Source organism: Triplophysa rosa, linkage group LG2, assembly GCF_024868665.1.
Source record: "Triplophysa rosa linkage group LG2, Trosa_1v2, whole genome shotgun sequence".
Taxonomy (NCBI): domain Eukaryota; kingdom Metazoa; phylum Chordata; class Actinopteri; order Cypriniformes; family Nemacheilidae; genus Triplophysa; species Triplophysa rosa.
In genome coordinates this window covers 29,420,289-29,441,894 of record NC_079891.1, presented here as the reverse complement: position 1 = coordinate 29,441,894, position 21,606 = coordinate 29,420,289, and the positions used below count along the sequence as shown (strand labels likewise).

General features: G+C 38.5%; 1 protein-coding gene across 2 annotated transcripts; it reads left to right on the top strand.

Moving 5' to 3' along the window:
• The first annotated feature begins 23 nt into the window (after window positions 1-23).
• Window positions 24-7,892, top strand: mvk (mevalonate kinase). 2 transcript variants are annotated; one of them, XM_057327701.1, is made up of 10 exons: window positions 24-346; window positions 486-633; window positions 894-1,041; window positions 1,393-1,548; window positions 2,524-2,627; window positions 2,730-2,775; window positions 2,979-3,069; window positions 4,521-4,640; window positions 4,863-5,016; window positions 6,199-7,892. In XM_057327701.1, exons 1-10 carry the CDS (start codon window positions 344-346, stop codon window positions 6,348-6,350), a joined length of 1,122 nt encoding a protein of 373 aa, XP_057183684.1. In that variant the 5' UTR covers window positions 24-343; the 3' UTR covers window positions 6,351-7,892. The 2 variants fall into 2 exon arrangements, with proteins under 2 accessions (XP_057183684.1, XP_057183676.1); XM_057327693.1 differs by having other exon boundaries at window positions 26-372; window positions 6,199-7,891.
• The last annotated feature ends 13,714 nt before the right edge of the window (window positions 7,893-21,606 follow it).

Genomic DNA, 21,606 nt, shown 5'->3' with positions numbered 1-21,606 from the left:
TTTGAGAAACAGCGATGTTAGAGCTTTGCTCTGATTGGTCCAGAGTAGCGAGTGCGTTCCTTCACATGTCGACCGAAATCTCTTCTGTGAAGAGGAACATTTGTTTTGCGCACTTTATAGACTTCAGAGCCTTTTATAGACAGAAATGGATTTTTAAGTTTTTTTGTGTCGTGGATTAACATTAATATGAGTAGCAAGTTTGTCAGCTCTGGTACATACGCTTATAAATAGAGAATCAAGTTGTTTATCTTGGACCTTGTCGTGGTAATATTTTGTTAAATCGTAACATTCACAATGCATACGAGGGACTGCTACGTTTCAGCACCGGGTAAAGCGATTCTGCATGGTGAGCATGCTGTGGTGCATGGAAAGGTGTGTGTTTAACGATATTCAGTTAGTCAGGTGAAATCTTAAGTTATTGCAATTTAGTTAAGAAAAAAAAATGTGTTAATAAAAGGTAAACGCCCAGTTTTGTCCTTCAACAGGTCGCTCTGGCTGTGAGTTTGAACCTGCGCACATACTTGCGCCTGCAGTCCACATCAAACGGAAAAGTGTGCCTCAATCTCCCCAATATTGACACTTTCCTGTCCTGGGAAATAACGGCACTACAGCCTCTTCTGGATTGTTGTAGAGGTGAGAACAGACGGGTATTATGTTATGATGATGGTTTCAATAAAACGTCCTCAAAAGAATAGTCCACCCTTTTAAGTTCCATAAAAGAAAGTCATATGAGTTTGAAGCCTGTGAGACTGAGTGAAGAATGGCGTCATTTTATTCTGGGCTGATTTCTTGAAGTTGTAATAATGCATTTCATTGGCTCTGTATTTTTTTTATTGTACACTAGTAATAAAGTGGATGTTTCTTTAATTCATGTTTCTTTGACTGTCTGGCAGAACATGTAGACCTGAAGCAGGAGCTTGATGACGATCTCTTGAAGAGGCTCCGTGCATATACTGGCATTGCAGATGCTTCAACAGACACAAGAAGCATGGCTGTTTTGGCATTCCTCTATATGTACCTGTCTGTTTTTGGCGAGGCGGAGTAAGAACACCATTAATCTTCACCCAAACAGTTCACCCAAAAGTTGTGTAATCATTTATTCACCCTCTTGTTCAAAACCTGTCAGAAGATATTCTGAGAAATGTCTCTGTGGTTTTGTGTCTGTACAATAGAAGTCAATGAGGGTCAGGTTTTCTTCAAACGATCTTATGTTTGACAGAAGAAATTCTTAAAAGAATGGAATGACATGAGGGTGAGTTAATGATGGAAGAATTTTCATTTTGGGTGAACTATCTCTGCAATGCATCAGTCATTATAACTGCATATACAGTATCCACACGCAGCATTTGAATATTGTTCTGACCAGGGTCCTTTGACCTGCCGTTCCTTCAGGTCTCTAGCCAGTATCACAGTATCTGTGTGGTCAGAGTTACCCACAGGAGCTGGTTTAGGCTCCAGTGCCGCCTATAATGTTTGCCTGGCCGCTGCCCTGCTGTCTGCCAGAGGGATCATACCCTCTCCTCTCACACCCCAACAGGATTCAGCCAGGTAACACAGCATATATATACTTTAATAATGTGTTTATAAATAGATTTTTAAGTAGAATGTATTTATTATGAATCATTTTACTACTACTAATTCATGAAGCTTGACACTTACATTTATGCATTCGGCAAATGCATTGGTTTTACCGCTTACAAGTGCTTTTAAAGGTCCAGTGTGAAAATTTTCCTAAAAGCTTTCCTATGGCTCAGTGGCTAGAGCATGGCGCAAGCAACGCCAAGGTCATGGGTTCGATCCCAGGAGGTGGACATAGTCGGGAATAAATGTATAGTACAATGCAATGTAAGTCGCTTTGGATAAAAGCATCTGCCAAATGCATAAATGTAAACTTAGCGACATCTAGCGGTAAGGTTTCGTATTGCAACCGACGGCTTACACCACAACCTCGCCCTCACTTTTGATGCACTACTACGGCTACCACAGGACTAAGATGTCGTCACGTTTTATCTTCTTTACTGAAGGAGATAACGTATTTATGAAATGCGCTCTGTAGTGCAGTTTGTCCGTTTAGGACTCCTGTAGAAACAACATGGCGAATTCCATGTAAGGGGACCCGCGGTGTATGTAGATAGAAATAGCTCATTCTAAGGTAATAAAAACAAAACGCTTCATCATGTAAGGTCTTTATACACCTCTGAATAAACGTAGTTATGTATATTATGTTGCATTTCTGTCAATTGTTCCTCCAAAAAATGACACATTGGAACTTTAAAACATAAATATTAACAGTTTATGATTGTTGATCATTGGAAGGCACTAATATCAGCATTGCAGTGTCTTGGTGCAATATATACTAGTACTAGTACTAAGAAAACATCTAAATATGTTGACCTAGTATAACACTGTGCTTGTCTGTCCTATGGTTCCTCAACATTTCCTCCAGCGCTTCTTAATTTGTAAAATTGTCCTCTAGTTAACTGTATTTTGGCAAATGTAAATCTTCCCCCGTTTGTGTTTCAGATGGAGTAAAGAGGAGATGGAGCTGATTAACAGGTGGGCGTTTATGGGTGAGAAGATCATCCACGGGAACCCTTCAGGGGTGGATAATGCTGTGGGTACATGGGGTGAGACGCTTAACTTCTCACTTATGTTTTATGCAGTCATGATTGTGTTTTATTTCATTTAGTGTGCTTTTATTGTGACTTTTCCCGTTCTTTCTATAACAGGTTGTTTTCTAAGATACCATGACGGGAAAATAACTCCACTAGACCGGTAAAACACCCCATGAATTTCATTTATCCAAATCAATCTATATAATAACATTTACAGAAAAGATTGATTTTCATTATTATATGTGTACTATTTCATTTTATTATGGAAGTATCCAGCAGCTCGCATTTATTTCATTGAAATTTCACAAACAGCAGAATCGTTGTGTTTCGGCGTTCTGATTGTCGGGTTTGTTTGCTCCCCAGGGTCCCAGTTCTGAGAATCCTTCTTACTAACACCAAAGTACCACGCAGCACCAAAGTGCTTGTTTCTGGAGTTAAGGACAAACTTAACAAGGTAGTAAATGGCTTTTCTCCCCCTTTTGTGTTTTTACTCCTGTGCCCTTCAATTAGCATAATGGCTGGTGTGTGTGCTCATGAGGGAGGACCGCTCTAGGGGCCCGGTGCTGAGTGCTCTTTATAAGAGCTCCAAATAAAACACTCCGGCGACACTCCTGTGCCCTGTTACCCTGACAACGGCAGCAGGTAGCCGCACTGCTGGCGTCTCCTGATTGGTGAAGTGGAATTCTGTGATAATCGGGGTAAAAAAGAGCAAAGAGTAAGGACAGGTTTTTAAGGGCTCTTACTGTACATGGTCCATGTATAGTGTTTCTTGGACTTAAAGCTGCCATAACACACACAGTTTCTACCAATCTCATATTAATCTTGAGTACCTATAGAGTAGGATTGCATACTTTGTATCTTCGAAGAGTATTTAGTTTGATCACAATTATAAAAGATAGATACAGCTGTACGATTATTTCCAGAAAAATACAACCTCCTGGGGGTGTGCGGGGGAGGAACTAAATCACAAGCACACAATACATCATAGCAATACATTATCCCTGCATAACTATTGATTCACTATAAGTTTGTGTTGTTTACATTATGCACGTACGCGCCGATAGCCAACAAATGCGGTTCATGTCCGGCATCTTTTAGCGCTGGGACCGTTCCATCTACGTATCAATTTCAAACCATCTCCAAATCTAACGTTATATCCACCGTTTATATAACATCCATCACTGAAATGCCGTGAACAAACAAACACACCTTGACTTCTCTCTCTATTGCAAGAGTAACGAGCTGCAGCTGCAGGCCCACAGCGCAGCCAATCTTGATGCAGCGCAGCCAATCTTGATGGTAAGCGGGTCTTCCTCGCTCGTCCGTTGACGCGTGGGCGGACTATTTCTTTCGCCTTGCCGTGGGCATGCTTTTCCAGGAGAATTGCCCATAAGGGACTAAGAAAAGTTGTTACAAAACGGATTTTCATGTTCCTATACGAACACTGGGGGAGTGTATCGAGCACAGAAATACTACGTAATATGACCATGTCAGCCATGAGAAGACCGCACGTTTAACATTCTAAAGAAGTCAGAACGCATGAAACACCATTGCATGGCCCCTTTAAAAGCTTTTTCGCTACTGTACTTTTAGACTTTTGTAACTCTGGTAATGGTTGTGACATCATAACCATTACAATTTGTAAACAAGACGTTTTGACAGCTTTTATCTGAAAATTGCAATAAACAAATGCTGTTGGATGCTGTTTTTTATTATATCGCCTCTTTAGAGCCTGAAGCAGGTATTTTAGTCACAGTTGTTTGGGGACATCATGCTTGACTTGGAAATAAATTATAATTATCTTTTAATGCGACAAGCTTTTTAAGCTGGCAATTTTTCTTGATGAGTAATTATAAGTAATTATGTTTCCTCACCAAACTTGAACATCATTCTGTGTTTGCGCAGTTTCCTGCTGTGATGAAGCCGGTGTTGGAGTCAGTCGACGCTGTGTCCTGCACCTGTGAACAGACACTAACAGAGATGTCGGCACGTGGACCTTCAGCTGAGCATTACAACATACTCGAGGTACAGTTACACGCCTGTCCCTTTGAAAAACATGAGCAATGTGCATTTATTGAAGGAGAATATTTCCAGCCAAAGACTGCTTTATGTTAAGATAGTGTAGAATTTTGTTGCCGTTGTGCACATTGACTTGTGGTACTCACTGGGGTGATGCAAATCTATTTGAAACATTGGATTTGTCTGTTTGAAATGATGGATGGATTCCTATGTGGTGTTGTTTATCAGGAGCTTATTGATATAAACCAGCACCATCTGAATGTGATGGGTGTGGGTCACTCCTCTTTGGACATCCTGTGTAAGATCACCTTGGCCCAGGGTCTGCACAGCAAACTGACGGGGGCCGGAGGTGGAGGCTGTGGAATCACTCTGCTCCGACCAGGTACCTTCACCACATGTGTTGCCTATCAGAGTGCTATAATGAAGTACAAACCAACACAATGGTCTATGGTTGTGTGGATGTTGTTATATAGATGCTAAAGAGTGCTTTTAGTGCATTATAACATTTTAAGGGTGGTTTCTAGATAGTTGCTTACCGAGTCAAAAAGAAACAAAAACCAAACCTCTGTGAAAAATCTGATTCCATGCGTTTATCCAAAGTGACTCGCAGTATACGTGTAAACATCACATTTGTGTGGCTCTTTCGTTAATTTCTGGGTCCTTGTAATCGTTTTACCAGTCTTTGCTGTTTTTGCACATGCAACCCTACATTAAAAGTCTGGATATGCTACCTGTCATTAATCAGTCTTACTCCTGCGAATTAGTTCAAAAGTCTCTGTGACGGTCGCAGAGCGTCAGACTGTTCAGACGTTTTTGTGAGGTGAATCTGACCTGTCACTCTTGTCTGACAAAAGCTGACACTGAAGACACAGCGACTGTCAGACTAGGCCAGACTCTTTGTTTATGCCCCAAGCCAATAAGGCATTGAATTTTAATCAGGATCTTAGAACTCTCGGCAACAGCCTCAGATAACAAGGAGACACAAAACAGGAGGAAGCCTGGCGACATTTCCAAGCTTAAATATATCATTGTGAAACAAGTCTTGGTAAAGCTGACTTGAGATTTCTGAGGTGAAGGTCTCTTGTGCCTTTAAATCACAGAGAGGATTGGGTTCTCGTAGCTTTCCTGTGTCCCATCAGGCTGTTTACTTAATCTCAGTGTCATTTAAGACGAAACCGGGTTCGTACATTGCTTAAATTGCTTTTTTTTGGTGGCTAGCAGGTAAAATTACACCCATTTTCATCCTCTGAAACCTCCAGAGGGGCAATATTTTCCACATGGGGATGCTGATTCTTTGTAGGTTTGGCACACTGTCAGGCCACCTGCACGTGGTCAGTGGTCCAACAAATGGGAAACAATGTGTTTCAACTGGAACAATATTCGTATTTAAACTGTTTGTTTTCATTTTTGATCAGACCTGTAGTGCAGCAGTTAGCTGACATGGTGCTCATGTCATTCCTAGCACACATGCTAAAACAACTAAATTGAAAATTAAATTGAAATTTAACTGAACATTTTTTGCTCTTGGTGTTGATAGTAATGTTCATTTTCTTTCTGTTTGCAGAAACGGATGCATTAGTGATCCAGAGCACCATTGAAGAGCTGCAGGCTTGTGGCTTTGACTGCTGGGAGACGAGTATCGGAGGTCCAGGCGTACAGCAGCACTCTTCTGATGTGCTCACACAGGACATACTGAAGATACTTACCAGCTACTGAGTCACAGAAAATACGTCCTCATTCACAGATGCTTGCTGCTGATTGTTTAACAGACAACATATAGAATTGCACCATTATTTCTCTTAAATGGAAATTGATATCAAGTTGAAGAGAGAATCTTGTATATTTGGTCATTACATTCAGAGCGATTGTGGACACTTACAAAGTATTTTTCATTTTCACATCTTCACTTTTCTAAATATTCTAAAAGGATATATTTGCTTTTTAGGAAACCTTGACTCTACATTTCGGATAAAACATGCTGTTCATGAACGTGAAATATAGGAACCCCAGTTTGCGTGCATCTTCCTCATAACTCTCTCAAAGATTTTTGTGTCCACATATTCAAATTGCTGTCAGTGAAGTTGCCAATAGAGGGCAGCAGAGTGTAGGAAACGGAACAGATGCTGTCAAGCTTATGCATAATATATGAAAAAATGTAACACTTACAAAATGAATTAGTCAATACATATTGACTACAAATTCTAATTGTTCATGAAAAGCCATGTTGTACAAAACAACAATTACTTGGTTGTCTGTCTGTGTATTGTTAGTAAAGTCTGAACATATCATTTGCAAAAATCTTGTCAAAAACACATATAGCATTACTGATCGGAGATAGTACAGCTTAGACTATTTTAGCAGAGGAGAGCTGTTAGATTTTCACTAAACCCAAAGTAATCACATTTCTGTTTTTTGCCCTTTGGATTCAGAACTGTTTTTGTGTAGAATATTCAGACAGAGATTAGACACAGGGATGCATTTGGCTGTCGACCAGAAGCAGTCCAAGTTGATCTTCAAAGCACAAAGATGTAATAAACGCTCTGCACTTAGTGGCGAGCAAATTTCCCTGCAGTCCCGGGAGAGGGGTGTAATTTTAGTGGTGTTTGGTGAGGTACAGATAAAGAGGGCCGTCTTCAGAAATCCAGACGTTGAGCTGGAGAACAGGAAATGAAACGGTCCAGAGTTGTGTGTAGAAGGTCAGAACTTTTGCTTTGTCAAATGCACTTTGAGAAGACCTTCTCTTGAGGTCATAGATATGAATTTGAAATATTGCTTTATTGTGAATGTGTTGACAATATCAGTATTTTTTAAATTTGAAAAAGTAAAAAGATCCTAAAAAATAAAAACATTGTGGTGCTTTTATAACATTTTTTGTTTGAACAGCCTGGCATTAAAGCATTGGTTGAGCCCATGGGGCGAGTTTAGGACAGTTTTATATAGGGAAACCTGTTTCAAAGCAGTCACTATTTTGCAATTCTGCAGAAATTACATTAAAAAAGTAGTTCAACTAGAAAAGGCGGGTGTTAAAATACAGAGACGAGACTACAGAGCTTCAGAAAATAACACTGCAAAGCTCAGAGGAAGTGACCTCAGACCCCACATCTGAGTCTTTGTCATCTTGTCAATCATGGCATGTGGCATTTATCCATGAGCTTGGCCGCCTACCTATAAATACACCATGATTATTTGTTTGCCTGATTCCATCAGCTCTAAAGGGTAAAAATGACTCGCATCTTCCTCTCTGATTTTAGCTCGCCTCGTCCACTTTAGCCAGATCCAATTTGGATCTCATCCTCAGACAGATTGAGGAATCGCTTTTCAATCTCTGATCTGCCGTAATGAAAAGAGAGGGTACTGCCTGTGAATGCAGTAACCGGATTAGCGCAGGGAGGAGAGGGCGGAATCGGGCGTTTGCGAGAGAACGGATGAATGCGTAAAGCTGGCTTTAACCTAAGGGGGGGCCCAGGATCCTGCGTCACCGTTCTGGCCCCCGCCACCAAATCCCGTCGACCTGCTGCTAGTCATGCGCCGCGTGTTTGTGCTGACAAACAATTTCTCTGTGAATCGTTATTGACTTTTCCCTCTTTTCTTGCTCTCTTTCGCTCCCTCTTTCAAACATTTTAAAGCGCAGGCAACGAGTTAAACACTATTGGCAGTTTTGAAGTCTGTCCAACAAACTGGCAGTGGGGATGCTGAAGAGAAAAGGTCAGTTTGGGGGGGAATCTGGAATGATTGATTTTTTTCCTCTCCGTCTTTCTGTTGTTTTTATTCGTTTCTAAAAATGTCAGGAGGCTTTTGTGGTGGACAGGTTGTATGAATGAATAGGAACTGGCTGGCCGGGCCGCCTCTTGTGAACCTTGACCCTTTGTGTGGCGTCTGCGCGTTCTCGGTTCTGTCAATCCGTCACCCCTCCCGTAACCCTGGCTCGAATTTAATTACCAATGAGCTCTTCAATAGAAATGCATGGATGAAGAGGAATGAGGGAAGAGCTCGCTGTTTCTCCTCCCTGTGAGGCACAGATGGTATTTTTTATCAATGTCACACACGGCTTCTTTTTTGTGCTGAATAGATAGACGTTCAGATAACACTGGCAGCCATGAAACGGGGTCAAGGATAGAGCGGAGCGACAAAGCTATTGAAATATCATAAAAAAACAAGTATTCAGGCCTCAGTCTTGCATGTTAGTTTTGCATAAAGGAATGTCAGTTTAAATTATTTCTCCTTGCCCGTGTTCGTGTAATCGAAGTTCAAGAGCGACAGTTCAAGTAATGGTTGAATGTGAGAATGTGTTGAGAGTTTTTCGCCTTTCTGTGTGCGTGTGAACGCTGTGTGGTGTTGTGACTCATTCTCTGCAGGGATGTGACATTGCACATGATAGATACGAACTCAGCATTCGTCTGACTCTCTTGTAAACAGATCATAACAAAAGTGCACGACGGCGGCGTGGTGCTTTTTCAGAGAGTCGCAAAGATAAAAATTGATCTCTGACAGGCGCTCTAAGTGTCTGTATTCCGCAATTTATATCTCCACAGCAGGTTCTGCCTTTTTGTATTATTTCTGTTGCATTTTCCTTTCCCCAGAAGACTAGTTCACATTTAAGTTCTTTATTTCTGTGGTTATATGTATGGGCCAAATCCTGGTGCTCACCCAACTCGACTGAAAGTCTTTCGTACTGCCCACCCCTGACCCCCTCACCTTCCTTCAAGAGCGTGTGGCCCTGCAGCTGAGCAGGGCTCTTTTTTCTGGGCTTCTCTTGAGAAGATGCTGTGCGGGGTCAGGGTCAAGGTGGTGTAAAATAAGAGTTTGTGTGTCTTTCAGACTGGAGAAAGGCATTCCCCTTCTGCCTGGCCCTGGTGAAAAGTGAGAGCAGAGGTCAGGCGACCCCATTAAGACTGTCGGGTGCGGAAGAATCTGGCACAGACCTGCACATGTCGAGAGGCTGAGACACGCGTGTGTGTTTGTGGGAGAAAGAGAAAGAAAGGGAGACTGTGAGCGATGAATCAATGCTGAGATAAATCAATGAGGAGAGAAGACCGATGCTTATATGTTCTTCAGGTTGATAAATTTACTCCTGTCTTGATTAATGACAGCATTTAATAATATCTCAAGCATATCACTTTAGTGATAAATAACACTCTTCAGTACGTGCAGGATTTTTAACCAAAATCGTGTTTCACGAATTGTAGGCTTTTTAGACACAGTGCCAAGCTTTTTATACATTTTAATATAATTATGTGTTTAGTTCTTCACACACTTTACAATAAGTTGTCATTCATTAAAGGAACAGTTCACCCAAAAATAAAAATTCTGTCATTATTTACTCACCCAGGAGTCTGTATTAATGTCTTTGTTCTGATGAACACAGAAAAAAATATTTGGAAGAATGCTTGTAACCAAACATTTCTTGGCCACCATTGACTACCATAGTAGGAAAAATTGCTTTATACATTTCTTTGTTCTGTTGAATACAAAAGAAGATATTTTGAAGACTGTAGAAAAGCCAACCATTTTGACTAGCCTTGTGATTTTTCCTACTATGGTAGTCAATGGTGGCCAAGAACTGTTTGTTTTAGCTAATAAACTAACAATGCATATTTTTTTTAATGTTTACAGTTAAAATTACATATATGTATGTATTTATATGTGTGTGTATATGTGAAGAGTTTGTTTCCAAAATGAGAGCTCCATTTGTTTTTTATCTATGTTAGTTGGCTGTATTTTTTAGCTTAAATTTATGGCTTAAATCAAAACAAACCAACCGCAGTTTGATTGATATTAATTGGAATGCACAATATATATATATATATATATATATANTCGTCTCGCGCATATACGGTGCTAATGGAATGGTCCACTCTAATCTATAATGGGGGGAGTGCCTTCGTACAGACGTAATAACGTAAAACGTTAACAGGGATATCCCGACTATTTTGATGATTACTTGGGGCTCTACGTGGCTACTGACATGGCTTATTGGTTAAGTCCACCCCTTCCTTTTGGGGGCCCCTGGTAGCTCGGGGCCCCAGGCGATTGCCTACCTTTGCCTAATGGTAAGTCCGCCCCTGCATTGAACCAAACACAATCAAAAAATCTTAGTTGATAATTTAATATACTTTATTTTTGACAAAACATCCCATGTTTGGGTGTTCAGCAGTGTTTGTAATGTTTTAGTAGTGACCACAATATTTAATATGAATCAGTCTATCAACATTTTATACAAATAACTAACTATGTTGCACAAGCAGCCAGCATGTATAGCAGACACATCTGACAGTAAAAATCTAATAGAAAACCTACAGCTCACATACTATATTACCAGTGTTGGGTGTAACTAGTTACTAAGTAATTAGTTACTGTAATTTAATTACTTTTCCCTTGAAAAGTAAAGTAAGGGATTACTGTTATTTTTCTGTAATTTAATTACAGTTACTTCTGATGTAATTAAACTAAATACTTTGTGTAATATGTGTGTGCAATAGTGGAATTGACATCAAAATTCAAAGTCTAACTTTAAAATCTGTGCTTTAATGTATAATTCTCACATTTGTGATACTTTGGTCAGTTAATAATATTACTTTATGTAGTTTAAGATTATTTATTTGAATGAATTAAATAAGCCGTTTCATGTCTATCCTTCAATCACTTAACTCATCACGGTTGATGTAGGATATAGAAAGTAATTAGTAATAAGTAACTAAATACTTTTTGGAGAGAGTAATTTGTTCAGTAATCTAATTACACTATTGAATATGTAATTAGTAACTAGTAATTAATTACTTTTTCAGAGTAATTTACCCAACACTGTATATTACTACTAAACATACTAAAATACGAATGGTTTGCATAACTGTACTGACTTTTGTTTATTTCCCCAAATAAAGGATTAAGTGTTCCTTTTTGTCACTATCAAAAAAACTTTGTCATTACCAAAACAATGATACCCAGTGATACGTTTCGGTCATGACTGTTTTGGTAGTGACCATTTTTAATTACTTTTGAGCCTAGCTCAAAGATGCTAATCAGCACATGGTTAGCAAGTTCTGAACAGTTGTACACACAATCACACATTTGGAATAACGTCCAAAAAAAGGAGAAAAAAGATGTTTGGTAGTGACGTTCCTTAAAGTTACACACAGATGTTAAGACTTCTGAACACATTTACTTCAAGTTAATAAGACCGATATACTCACCATGTAGCTAGAGAGAGGGACACAGAAATTATTCTTGATAAAAAATGTAGGGGTGTGGCTAAAATCAGTCTCAGCCAATGGACTAAAACATACACTGTTTTGGTAGTGACATGAAAATGCTGGACACATTTTTTACAAAAAGTTTTATCATTTTAAAATAAAATATCAAATAAATATTTTTTGAACTTCACTTTTTTAAAAACATCAAAAATATATTTTTTAAAACCAAAATATATATATTTTTAAATTATTTTAATATCATTTACATAAGTTAAAATTTAGGGGTTTGGGACAGCCATCTCCCAATTGAAAGTACCCAATAAATTTTGATTTTATATGTATTAAGCTCACTGATATTTTCAATATTATTGTGGGTTTCTATAGAGAAAAGAAGGATCTTAGTGAACAATTTAGATTTGAATACTTGAAGACTTTTTAAATGTGTTTTTTATGTGGGACAGCAGTTTGCACGAATTCAGTAGAATGGCCCATGTGTGTGTGTGTGTGTGTGTGTGTGTGTATATATATGTATGTATATTCAATTTTAACTGTAAACGTTCTAAAAATGTTTATATACTGTATACACGCACGCACGCACGCACGCACGCACACACACACACGCACACACACACACACACACACACACACACACATGGGCCATTCTACTGAATTCGTGCAAACTGCTGTCCCACATAAAAAACACATTTAAAAAGTCTTCAAGTATTCAAATCTAAATTGTTCACTAAGATCCTTCTTTTCTCTATAGAAACCCACAATAATATTGAAAATATCAGTGAGCTTAATACATATAAAATCAAAATTTATTGGGTACTTTCAATTGGGAGATGGCTGTCCCAAACCCCTAAATTTTAACTTATGTAAATGATATTAAAATAATTTAAAAATATATATATTTTGGTTTTAAAAAATATATTTTTGATGTTTTTAAAAAAGTGAAGTTCAAAAAATATTTATTTGATATTTTATTTTAAAATGATAAAACTTTTTGTAAAAAATGTGTCCAGCATTTTCATGTCACTACCAAAACAGTGTATGTTTTAGTCCATTGGCTGAGACTGATTTTAGCCACACCCCTACATTTTTTATCAAGAATAATTTCTGTGTCCCTCTCTCTAGCTACATGGTGAGTATATCGGTCTTATTAACTTGAAGTAAATGTGTTCAGAAGTCTTAACATCTGTGTGTAACTTTAAGGAACGTCACTACCAAACATCTTTTTTCTCCTTTTTTTGGACGTTATTCCAAATGTGTGATTGTGTGTACAACTGTTCAGAACTTGCTAACCATGTGCTGATTAGCATCTTTGAGCTAGGCTCAAAAGTAATTAAAAATGGTCACTACCAAAACAGTCATGACCGAAACGTATCACTGGGTATCATTGTTTTGGTAATGACAAAGTTTTTTTGATAGTGACAAAAAGGAACACTTAATCCTTTATTTGGGGAAATAAACAAAAGTCAGTACAGTTATGCAAACCATTCGTATTTTAGTATGTTTAGTAGTAATATACAGTGTTGGGTAAATTACTCTGAAAAAGTAATTAATTACTAGTTACTAATTACATATTCAATAGTGTAATTAGATTACTGAACAAATTACTCTCTCCAAAAAGTATTTAGTTACTTATTACTAATTACTTTCTATATCCTACATCAACCGTGATGAGTTAAGTGATTGAAGGATAGACATGAAACGGCTTATTTAATTCATTCAAATAAATAATCTTAAACTACATAAAGTAATATTATTAACTGACCAAAGTATCACAAATGTGAGAATTATACATTAAAGCACAGATTTTAAAGTTAGACTTTGAATTTTGATGTCAATTCCACTATTGCACACACATATTACACAAAGTATTTAGTTTAATTACATCAGAAGTAACTGTAATTAAATTACAGAAAAATAACAGTAATCCCTTACTTTACTTTTCAAGGGAAAAGTAATTAAATTACAGTAACTAATTACTTAGTAACTAGTTACACCCAACACTGGTAATATAGTATGTGAGCTGTAGGTTTTCTATTAGATTTTTACTGTCAGATGTGTCTGCTATACATGCTGGCTGCTTGTGCAACATAGTTAGTTATTTGTATAAAATGTTGATAGACTGATTCATATTAAATATTGTGGTCACTACTAAAACATTACAAACACTGCTGAACACCCAAACATGGGATGTTTTGTCAAAAATAAAGTATATTAAATTATCAACTAAGATTTTTTGATTGTGTTTGGTTCAATGCAGGGGCGGACTTACCATTAGGCAAAGGTAGGCAATCGCCTGGGGCCCCGAGCTACCAGGGGCCCCCAAAAGGAAGGGGTGGACTTAACCAATAAGCCATGTCAGTAGCCACGTAGAGCCCCAAGTAATCATCAAAATAGTCGGGATATCCCTGTTAACGTTTTACGTTATTACGTCTGTACGAAGGCACTCCCCCCATTATAGATTAGAGTGGACCATTCCATTAGCACCGTATATGCGCGAGACGAGTTCGACAACAGCTAGAGAAAGTTAACGCAGCGGCGGAATTAGTAGAACTGCCCACAGCGAGAGTGTCATTGTGTGGTACATTAGCTGCAAAACGAAGTTAAAGTCGCAGGGAAATAAAACAACAAAGAACGCAGCTACACCAGCGGAGAGGAAAAAAGACGATTTACAAAAGATTGTTGCCAGTCTCTGCTTTTCCCCCACACAAACTCCACCGCAGCTCCTACAGCAGCAGCGCCTCTCTCTCCCGCCAGACACAGCACTCTCCCAGCCACGAGCAATGATAATGTGCCGGTGAGTATTTCTCCATGAACACCGACAACAGTTATAATGACTGACGACCAAAACATCTGTCAAACAAAGAGGCTGTGCGCTTGAGAGGGCCAGTTCAAAGGTAGAAAGGTTTGAATATAATAACGTCAGTACAGTGCTAACGATTCGTACTGTACGCACTAGTACAGAAATTTGGTCACATTTAAATGCATGAAAGGTCGTTAACCACAAAAAACACGGAAAGAGGACACACTTTGTATATAGTAATCCCAAATCAGGGTTTTCCTCAATCAAATTTCGTGCCGCCTTAGACTCTCGTCAAAAATATGTCGAGTGTCTTCACAAAAAACACTGCGTGCATTATTAAACAGATTGTCATTTGTAACTGCAGTTACGAAACAATGGAGGCGCTGTTTCGTTACCAGCAGTGAGACGCTGAAGAGTTCAGAGTTCAGTAAAAGAGCTATATTAGGAGCTGTGTTAGCTGTGTTTCACGGCTGTTCAGGAGTTTTACGTTCAATTTACATTTTCTTGAAAAGATTTCCTAAATTAACTTGCTGTACATCATTATAATGTTTTTAGCTGTGAAGTTGGCTCGTTGAATCAGCGTTACTCTGTACACAGCGAGTTCGCCAGTATGAACGCACATTGCGATCAGAACGACTCGCAAACAAATGACTCATTTGAACCAATTCGTTTACACAGAATGTAAGAGATCAGTGAATCGTTCAAAGCTCAGTGAACTACAAGAGAACGTGTGAATGAGCTTTGCTCATTTAGTTAGACTGGTTACTTATGGGCTAAAAAGTTAAAATTAAAATTTTCAACTTTTATGTTTGATTGAATGAATTTAATGCTTTATATAACTTATTAGTTTTCATTTCATCAAATTTTTTTAGAACTTTAATATAAGTGTTTTGTTAAGACACTTATCCCATGTTTTTCATTTGGGAATTCATTATTATATATTTTTTAATTAGTCAGTATCTGTGTTTATTAAGCTTAGTTTTCCCCTGTCACTTTGACTGGGGGTGAAAAGTTGTGTGCTTTGACGAGGAAGAAAAATAAGGGTTGCAGTAAAGTAAAATGGTGCATAGTTGGGGCCCCCATACATGGATTTGCCTAGGGCCCCCAAATCACTAAATCCGCCCCTGGTTCAATGTATATATAATCTAATGAATACTTAACTTTGAAATCAGTATGATCAATTGTATGCCTTTTACAAAGAAAGACTGCATTCAAAATACATTTTTGAATCGAAAATATTATAAAAAATTGAAATATATATATTTTTATGTAGATTTAAACAAAATCTTAATAGGTCAATATAATCATTCTTATTAAATTATATATTATTTCATTTCGGTAGTGACAAAATTTGGGGAGAGGAAGAACATTCTAAAACTTTCTGAAATGACAATATGAAAATTAATTGCACAATTACTAGAAATGTGTACCTTTGATATTATACAATTCGCATATAAAAAAATTCTGTTTCCAACTCTGACTTTGCACCAATTCCGTAGAATGGCCCATATAAATATTTATTTGCACTGTACTTTTGTTTATGTGCAAAGTCAGATCAAATTGCAGAATATTTTTGGTTTGTACTGTAGCGTTTGAAGAGATTTATTGATTTTTTTGGGTAGCAGTACTCATCTCTGCTTGGCTAGCGCTCAGAGCACGAGGCCTGTCAGGTTTTTCTCTGAAAATCTCCCCGAGCAAATCAAAGCAGTTTAGAGCGGATAGAGGAAAGGCACCTTCACACAACAGTATATTTTTGTTGCCGTCCGCTTTTGCTCCCATTAGCCTTGCAGAGAGAAAACGGCTCGCACTTATTGCAATGTCAGTGCACATTTACCAAGCCTTTTTAACTTCACTGTGAATGACGGCTGATTGCATGGTAGATTTTCAGGTGTCTGAATGCAGACTTTGTGGAGGCGCCGGACACGGTCGCATGTCGAAAATTAATTAGGATTCAGTTAATTCCTTCATCCGACATTTCGCTCAATTCTTCCTCTCCTTTTTAAAATGCAGATGTTCGTTTGATAAGAGAGTGTCCTCTGCCCACGGAGATAAGTGTAATTTAATCCAATGCAAATGCAATTGCCTAACCACTTAATGGAGAATGTAACATCCCACTTTGATTTCTGCTGCATTTAAATCAAAATTGAAACAAGCAGTTGGCATCCATGCGAGTTCAAACCCTTCTCAGGCACATCAACCGATTTGATCTGCATTTGAATATATTAATATTGAACAGCTCTATTCCAAAACCAAGTAGGCTGAGCTGCCTCGCTGCCCACTGCCTACATATGCAGCAGCCTTCAAAGGTAACCAAACCGTTTAGGAACCTTATAAAGGGTTCGCTTGGAACATTGTACACAGACAGCGGTACAAAAAGATTCAATGCGCAGTTGATTGTCTGACATAACACTCACATCACATATATTGGAGAAATAATCCATTTTCATTACACTGAACTATTTTAAAGGTCCAGTGTGTCATTTTTAGGAGGATCAATATAATACATAACTATGTCTTCAGAGGTGTATAAAGACCTTACATAATGAAGCGTTATGTTTTTATTATCTTAGAATGAGCTGTTTCTATCTACATACATCAAAGGTCCCCTTGCATCGCCATGTTGTTTCTACAGTAGCCCTAAACGGACAAACAACAGAGCACGTTTCGTAAATAAGTTATATCCTTCAGCAAAGAAGCGAAAACATGACACCATCTTAGTCCTGTGTCAGCCACCGTAGTGCTTCAAAGGGAGGTTGTGGAGTGAGCCGTTGGTTGCAATTCGAAACCTCACCGCTAGATGTCGCTAAATTTCATACACTGGACCTTTAAGGTTACTTTTTATTCTACGTTTATTTACAGTATAGTTAACATTTATCCTGGCACTGTGGCCATTTTGTATGTTTTAGATGTTACTTTCCTAAAATGTCCCCTCTTCAGGCAACCCACTAGGTTTTGGATTAGAGCAAATATACCGTATACCATATCAAATTATGTTTTATGTGATCGCACCATTTCATTTGCAGCAGTCAATTTTGCCCCCAGAGATACATACTGATTGTGAGACTTCATTCTCAGTGACTCGGACCGTGAGCGGGGATTTGTCCTGCAGTCACCTTGCCTTCAAATTATGTGTGCAAATGACCTGCGGTGGGGCCTGACTGTGCCAGCCCTTCTTCTTTCCTTCTGCCCACTCGGCTGCTGTAATTAGAGCCGCGCAGGTAGGAGTGTTTCGATTTCATCTGCTGAATTCCTGATAATATCTAATAATCTGAAAGCGTTTTAAAATTGGTCTCTTGCGCTCATGCATTATGCATTATGCATGAGCCACTGATTGCTTCTTTGCATAGATTAGCAATCATTTTACAGATATATTTTAAGAGGGAAAACGCTCGGCGAGATTCTTCTTACGTTTATAAGGACGTGAAGACTGTGGCTTTTGCATTGGCTTGCATTTAAGATGCTAGTTACAGGTAATTTAGGCCTCGCTCGCTGTCTCTCTCTCTCCTCTCTGCCTCCTGATTTCTGCATCATCAGTGGAGGAATGTCTCTAATTTCTCGTCCTCTATTCTCTTGATTACTCACTCGTTGAGCATGCGGGCATCTTTTTGTGTCCTGCGACGTTTCCCAGGGTTCTCTAGTGCTGTTGAGCAATCAGCGCACAGTTGTCAGGAGGCGCCGTCATCTGCATATATGTGGGGCTCTTATCGCCGTCAAACGCTTCTGGGGAGTGACCCCTCCCTGCCCCTTGCGGCCAGCACAGATTGGCACGAAACAGAAGGTGTGGGTATGGTCTAATGAGCGGGAATACGGAGCCGTAACCTCGTCCCAGGTGAGCTGTACCGCCTCCGTCTCCCTGGCAGCCGGTTGACCTGCTCGCCGCTGCGTGCGTTCATTTATATTAACGCTCGCGGTGTTAAATGCTCCGAGTCACCTTGGACTTGAAGTGCTGTCAGGAGGAAGGGTGCTGAGACTTGACAGTGATATTCAGTAATAAGAAAAAATGTTCTATGAAGCTTTCGAGTGGATTTAAAGAGCGTTTCTTAACACAGGTGCTGCGTCCGAAATCGCATACTGTGACAGTACGTACTGAATTTGAATAAGTACCTACCCATCGGCTGTTAAAACAGTACGTTCAATATAGTATGAGTGGGAGTAGTATGAATACATTTCGGACATACTGCATCCGCCATGTTTTATGGTCATGTGCCCCATATGCTCTTTGACCTATGACAACAACCTACACGTGAGCGTTGATAAAAACATAATTTAGTCACAAGAAATTCATTTATTGGCACATACATTAGAAACGGACGTCCGCCTTAAAGTTTTCCGCTATATTTATTTGATTTACTTTTGAAATTTGACTGTTGCTCAGCTCCCGTTGCATCATGGGATAGATAAGTGTCCATCCGATCCACACTCACGAATCTCAGCAGAAGTAATAGACCATCCGGGTATTTCTCGCCTACTGTTTTTTGCATACTGAGGTTTCGGACATACTATTCATGACTCATACTCATTTTCGCCTACTATATAGTATAGAAGTAGGCCATTTCGGACGCAGCGAGTGTGTCACAATATGAGTGACGCGCAGCCGGCCGTGTGGGAACTGTGACAGGGCATAATACAGGCCCTTAAGAGTCCTCTTAAGAAATTGATAGTATATTTGAAAAATGCTAAGGCCATGTGAGATGAAGACGTCAGTCATCGTCAATGGACTAGAAAAGCTTTTTTTATTCAATATCAGATGTCTTGTAGCTCAGCTCATGGTGCTAAGAGAATTCCTGTAACGCACAAAAGCAAGAAAACCTTATATTATGGGACACGTTTGTGCTTTCGAATAGGGTGTTTATGCAATGCCATCTGTAAAAGAAATGTGTGATGCTGCATACACAGATATGGTGTCAGTATAAAGCAGAGTTATTATAGTTGTTTTATTGATATTTTCAATTAGATTTTATGTTTACAAATCTAATTTAATTTTAGTATAATTCATAGCAATTTTGTTATGCGCTTTCGTCATTTTATTATTTGTTTATTTTTATATTTATACAAGTTTAAGTTATTTTTGTTTCAGTTTTAGTTTAGTTTAGTTGATCATTTTAGTGCCTGATCTTAAACTTATTTCAGTTCATTGCTGAGACAACTTTTCTTATTTTCATTTAATTTAAGTTTTTAAAAATAATATTTAAGCCTATATTTTATTTGATTTAAATGATCAGAATTTTTTGTTTATTTAATTTTCCAATTTTAATACTATAAGTTTTAGTTTTAGTAAACTATAATATATCCAAGTCCAAGATCATTGTCATATGAACTAGAATAACATTAAAATTATTTTTAAAAGTGCTCAAACTATGTCTCAAATTGATGGACTAATAGTATGTACTTCATTGGTTTGAGTATGTAATAAGATGAAGAAACAGTATTGAGACACTCCTACATCATAAAATTGTGTTTACCTAAATTCATTACCTTAAAAGTTACATTTAAGTTCATGCATTAAAAAAAGCCAGAAAAAGCACTCGCCCATACATTTATCAGAAATAAATTACACTGCATTCAAGCTATACATTTTATGTCTATATGGCACTACCAGTTATTCACCTCCAATCACGAGTCTGCACTCGACACCACATGATCACCGCTACCTCACCTTTACTCCCGAACATTAACCGCCTCAAATCTATTGCATTCTCTGTACTATCTTGCCCCGTCTGACTGTCTGGGCCGCAGCCCTGCGGAAGTCACTGCCCTCTTACTGACAGTCCATCACTGCATGGGGTCGCCAGAGCAAGATTTTACCCGTCGGAGACAGAGTGTGATTGGGAGCAGTGTGTGAATGGCCCTGTCACACTCGATAAGCCGGCAAGACGCCCTGAGATGGGGACATATGGCATGTTTGACAGGGAAAGAGAGGGTGTGAATGGCACAGAATGATAAAATGCTGTTTTTCCCCCCTTTGGCAATGTCATGCTTTCAGGGAAGAGAAGCGTGCAGAGGGGCTGACCGCTATTCAGCCAGGCGCAAGACCGTCTCAAGCCCTCGACTGACATCTCCTTCAGAGTCCTGAGGTTTCTTCCCTCTCTCTCTTACTCACTTACTCTTTCTCTCTTACTGGAAGATTTGGATGACACACACCATTTTAAGATTTCAACAACGCTATTTCTCTCCTCATTGTCATGTAAATTCAATAATCTGTCATCAGTGTTAATAGCAAATGGGACTAATTAAAAAAAAATCTCTGTGTCATTCATTAACAATTGTGTACAAATTATATTATTATTATATCCACAGAAAGTTTTCTTAAAGAAATTTTTTATTAGATATGTGGCTCCAAGAAAGTTATGCTAAAATAAGACTTATTAATTTGAAAGACTAAAGGTCCAGTGGATGAAATGTAGCGTCATCCAGTCGTGAGGTTGCAAATTTCAACCAACGGCTCACTCCACCCCTCTCTTTTGAAGCACAACGGTGGCTGACACATGACTAAGATGTTGTCACGTTTTTGCTTTTTTTGCCAAAGGAGATAACGTATTTAAGAAATCCGCTCTGTAGAGCAGTTTGCCCTTCACTCAAAAAAATGAACTGTCGCTGTTGTTAGTTCTACTAAACCCATCCTTGTTCACAGTACATAAAGAATGTAAGTAACGTAATGTTATTTATACTAAAAATATTGTACTGTCGGCTTTACTTAACAAGTGTTTGACTGGTCATCTTAACAATGTTGAGTAAAACGCAAAACTCTATAATATTGGACCTATTGTTGAGTTTACTTAATATAAACAAGTTAATTCAACAGCTCATTCTAAGGTAAAAAAAACATAACGCTTCATTATGTAAGGTCTTTAAACACCTCTGAACACATAATTATGTATATTATACTGCATTTCTGTCAATAGATCCTCCAAAAAATGATTAACTGAACTTTGAATTGATTAATTATTAATTATGATTACAATTAAAC

Bases quoted from the DNA above. Each gene is read 5' to 3' on its own strand.
- mvk (XM_057327693.1), top strand. From the start codon at position 295: ATGCATACGAGGGACTGCTACGTTTCAGCACCGGGTAAAGCGATTCTG. The intron at 634-893 runs GTGAGAACAGAC...ACTGTCTGGCAG, and splicing joins TCTTCTGGATTGTTGTAGAG to AACATGTAGACCTGAAGCAG. The intron at 5,017-6,198 runs GTACCTTCACCA...TTCTGTTTGCAG, and splicing joins AATCACTCTGCTCCGACCAG to AAACGGATGCATTAGTGATC.